This window comes from Ylistrum balloti, unplaced genomic scaffold (genome assembly GCF_031769215.1).
Source record: "Ylistrum balloti isolate Yb309-2 unplaced genomic scaffold, AGI_CSIRO_Ybal_v1 Utg370042, whole genome shotgun sequence".
Taxonomy (NCBI): domain Eukaryota; kingdom Metazoa; phylum Mollusca; class Bivalvia; order Pectinida; family Pectinidae; genus Ylistrum; species Ylistrum balloti.
The window spans coordinates 2,247,025-2,250,859 of NW_026782099.1; the positions used below are offsets into that span (position 1 = coordinate 2,247,025).

Sequence of the window (3,835 nt, forward strand, 5' to 3'; positions counted from 1 at the left end):
ATCATTATTGTCAAAATTTTAAAAAATAACAAATAATAGACCAATCACAAACTTAAAAGAGATGGTAAATGTTTAAAACATACTTATAGTTTATCAGTTAAAAGCTTGCAGTTATGTAACTTAACACTATTAGAGGAAATCATTTCAAAAAAGGTTCTCAGTTTCCAGCAGAAGCTCCATGTTATCACCACAGAAAACTTAAGATATATGAATTGTAATGATAACTATAGTTTTAACTGAATATCATAACCAACCAGTTGTTTTTTTCTGTTTAAACCTTGGTCAATTCTATATCTAGTCTGCATATATATGTTATACCAACCAGAAGATTTGTTTTTCAAAACCTCAAAAATTTATAAACTCTTAAAACAAAAGATCTGAATATCAAAATGAAGTAAAAAATACAATGAAGCACTATACTGGTATATATAAATAAAGATAAAATATTTTCTTCCGTGACTTAATAAATTATACTACCAATGCTTGTAAAAAGTCCTGTGTTCAATGCTATCGAGAATATCCTAGTACATTTCAATGTATACAACATATCATACCCTTGTTAATACACAACGTAGGCATTTGTTAAAGCTACATTTAAAATTAAAGCCATGTATATGGTTAACACTAGAATTAAAGAAAAAAATCAAAACATAAAAAACCTTCATGTTAAAACATGTAATCATGGATAAAATATAAAAAAAAAGGATTTCTACTGGATAGCTCAACCTTAATATACACACCCAAACCCTTCTTCCAGTGAATTCATAGAAAATGATCCAATACAAAAATTGGATGAATATATGTTGGAATGTTTGGGGTGAGCATGATTATCTAATACTGATGTTTTAAAGACCCAATATAGAATTATAAAACATATTCCTGGTCTAGACCCCCTGCCTGATGTTGTGCTTTCTCCACATGGGTCCTCAATGATTCCTCTGTGTTAAAGCCTTTCTGACATACTTTACAACGGAAATGCATTTTTAGATGCACACCAAGTCCATTAAATGTGGCAAAACCCCTGTTGCAGAATTTACACTTGTGGTTTAACTGACCGAGGTGTACAGTGGTTATTCCAGTAACTTTACGCCTGTCTGATCCAGTATCTTCAGGCCCAGGGGATTTACTAGGCACAGTCACCTCCCAATCTATGTCCTTTCCATGGACACTACGTACATGTTTCTGAAGGTCATAACACACAGAGTACTTCTTTTCACAGTGGGCACAAGCATATGGCTTATCTTTGGAATGAACTCGCTTACAATGTTGCTCTAGACTGTCATTTCCCCAGAACCTTTTGACACACAATGAGCATTTGTATGGTCGAAATTCTCCATGGTGCATCTTAATATGTCGTTTTAGATTCCCTACATAGGCAAACTGTTTGTCACATTTAGGACAGGGGTAGGAACCCTGTTCATTTGTGGGAGTCTGAGTTGCATCCTTGAGGGCTTCACTGAGATCTTCTAGTGTGTTTTCTGTGCCACTAGAGGGTGTGGCAGGAGGATTAGGAGTCAGTGGGCTTGTAGGGGTAGGCGGTAAGATTGGAGTAGTGGGTGTTGGGGGTAAGATGGAGGTTGCTGGGGATGTGGGACTGTTCACAGATTTAGGAGAAAGATCAATGACTTCTTCAGGATTGACAACCTCAGTTGAGCTAATGACTTCGGTGGGAATGATGACTTCAGAAGGAGGGGTGACCTTTACTTTGGTAGGGCTGATAACCTCAGTGGGAGGGATGACGTTGGTTGTAGGGATGGCCTCATTTGTGGTGGCAGAATCATTGGGTGAGACAACCTTTGAGGGCGACTGTTCTGCATCACTTTGCTCCCCAGTAGAAGGACTAGAACTTGGCGAATCTAATGCTGAAATAACCAATGAAAACAAAAAATAATTAAAACCAGAATTTTGGCAGAATTATCAAAGGCTATTCAAGAATACCTTTTCAATAATGCCTACTTAAAAATAGCAAACTTGAATTGCACTTTCTGCAGGAATTAACTTTGATAAGGACATTAACATCTTATCACAAATAAATATCAGATAAAAAATATCTTCCTAGACGAGTTATTTGAACACATTTAAGACTACATCATATGTATGGAAAACTTGTGCTTTGTCCTCATAACCACTCACATGATTCTGTATTTCTAATCTCTGCAGAGAGGAGACTGTTGTTGGCAAGGGTAGATGACTCTGCCTCCTCTGTGGATACCTTGCGACGTTTACAGGCATTGATCTTGTTCTGAGAGAGGAGTTCATTATAGTAGTTAAGGAGAACCTCTCTATCTGACACTGCCTCACACTCTGCCATCTTGAAAACTCATGTCTGAGAACATTTAAAAGCAACCAGTCCTTGCAATTGGATAGCCATTTTCACGAAAGTACATTGTTGAGTGATTTGCTGAAAATATATATGATGCAAAGTTTTATTTTAGATATTCTGCTAAATGCATAAAAATGATTATGTTAAATGTTACTTAATTATCTCATGGCAGAAATTTGCAAAATTACTGTACATGTACAAATTCTAACTCAATTGCTTATAATTTCTTCGCAAACCATGCCACAATCTATTCTAACATTTTTGTATTGATATTATACTGATGTTCGCAAAGAATAGTTTGAGAGATAATTGAAAATGAGACAACTGGCATGATCACAGGACACAAAGAATGACTGGTTCCAAGTTAATATACTCACTGTCTGTTATATTATGAATATCATAACATTTGAACAATTTTCACAAAAGCTTTGTGTCATATGAAAGAAAGTATTATTAGTTCACATTTAATTTATACACCGTCTACTACAGACATCAGGAGTATTCTTTTCAAATGTTCTTTTAAAAAAGAAGAAGAAGCGGGGGAAATCTAAGTACAGGAAATATGATAATATACAAAATGCACATCTTCCGCGCGTATTTTTTTCAGTCAACTATATTTCATTGACCCAGAAACTACAACATACAATAATATCTTAAAAAAATAAACTATGTAAAGTTAAAAAAAACTATGCAAAAAATTGTTTTCGTTATCAAGGACAATAACACACACATAAAAAACGTTATATCTTTATTCCGACTATATTTTTTAGCCTTACCAATTCAAGTACTGCACCGTGTTCAATCAGCCGTGAAGTTTACTCCATAATTTATGCAAAAATCTTAGAAAATAAAACTTTGTTTACCTACTCGTCTTCGTCAATTTGATAAAATAATAACTAATCATTACACATAAAACGAACAAAGGTTAATATCTAACAATACATCAATTACAGAACCGTCTCTTAAAAACTAGACGGGGCAATAAAATACACCGGAGGCCTTGTTGATGCATGTCCTAGAAATCTAACTCGTTCCTCGCGTGACCCCAATATTCCGTAAGTGTCTTCGACAAGTAAAACAACTTTCCAACACCTTGTAACAGTTAAGTGTACACCCTAAACACTTACCTTAATGACTGGTTCTACATTTTGATGTCATAAATTACTCCAAGTAACTTTTGGAAACTTTTTGAACTGTTTACAATAAGTTTCCACCCCGTACCTCTTGCCCTGTCCACTACTTTTTTACTCGTTGACGCAAAAGAGTTCCAATATTTCCCGAAAAGCTGACGTCATTGATCAAAACTGTTTTGCATACGACCTAGACCTACATACAAATTAGGCACGCTTTAATAAATGCATTGAATATTTGCAAATAGTTTTTTTAATGACATGAACTTATCCGCAATCTTTTAAGTATAACAGCTATGAACGTACATTTACACATTATAAAACAATGATAATATGTTATATTATTTTGGTCCTCGAAGCGGTAACAAAGCCAAAGAAGATA

At 34.7% G+C, this 3,835-nt stretch overlaps 1 protein-coding gene across 1 annotated transcript; it reads right to left on the reverse strand.

Moving 5' to 3' along the window:
- Nucleotides 1-304: 304 nt before the first annotated feature.
- On the reverse strand, nucleotides 305-3,539 carry LOC132549159 (zinc finger protein Gfi-1b-like). The gene is made up of 3 exons (XM_060213079.1): nucleotides 3,451-3,539; nucleotides 2,134-2,401; nucleotides 305-1,862 (listed from the first exon to the last, which is right to left on the reverse strand). Exons 2-3 carry the CDS (start codon nucleotides 2,309-2,311, stop codon nucleotides 865-867), a joined length of 1,176 nt encoding a protein of 391 aa, XP_060069062.1. The 5' UTR covers nucleotides 2,312-2,401; nucleotides 3,451-3,539; the 3' UTR covers nucleotides 305-864.
- Nucleotides 3,540-3,835: the final 296 nt, after the last annotated feature.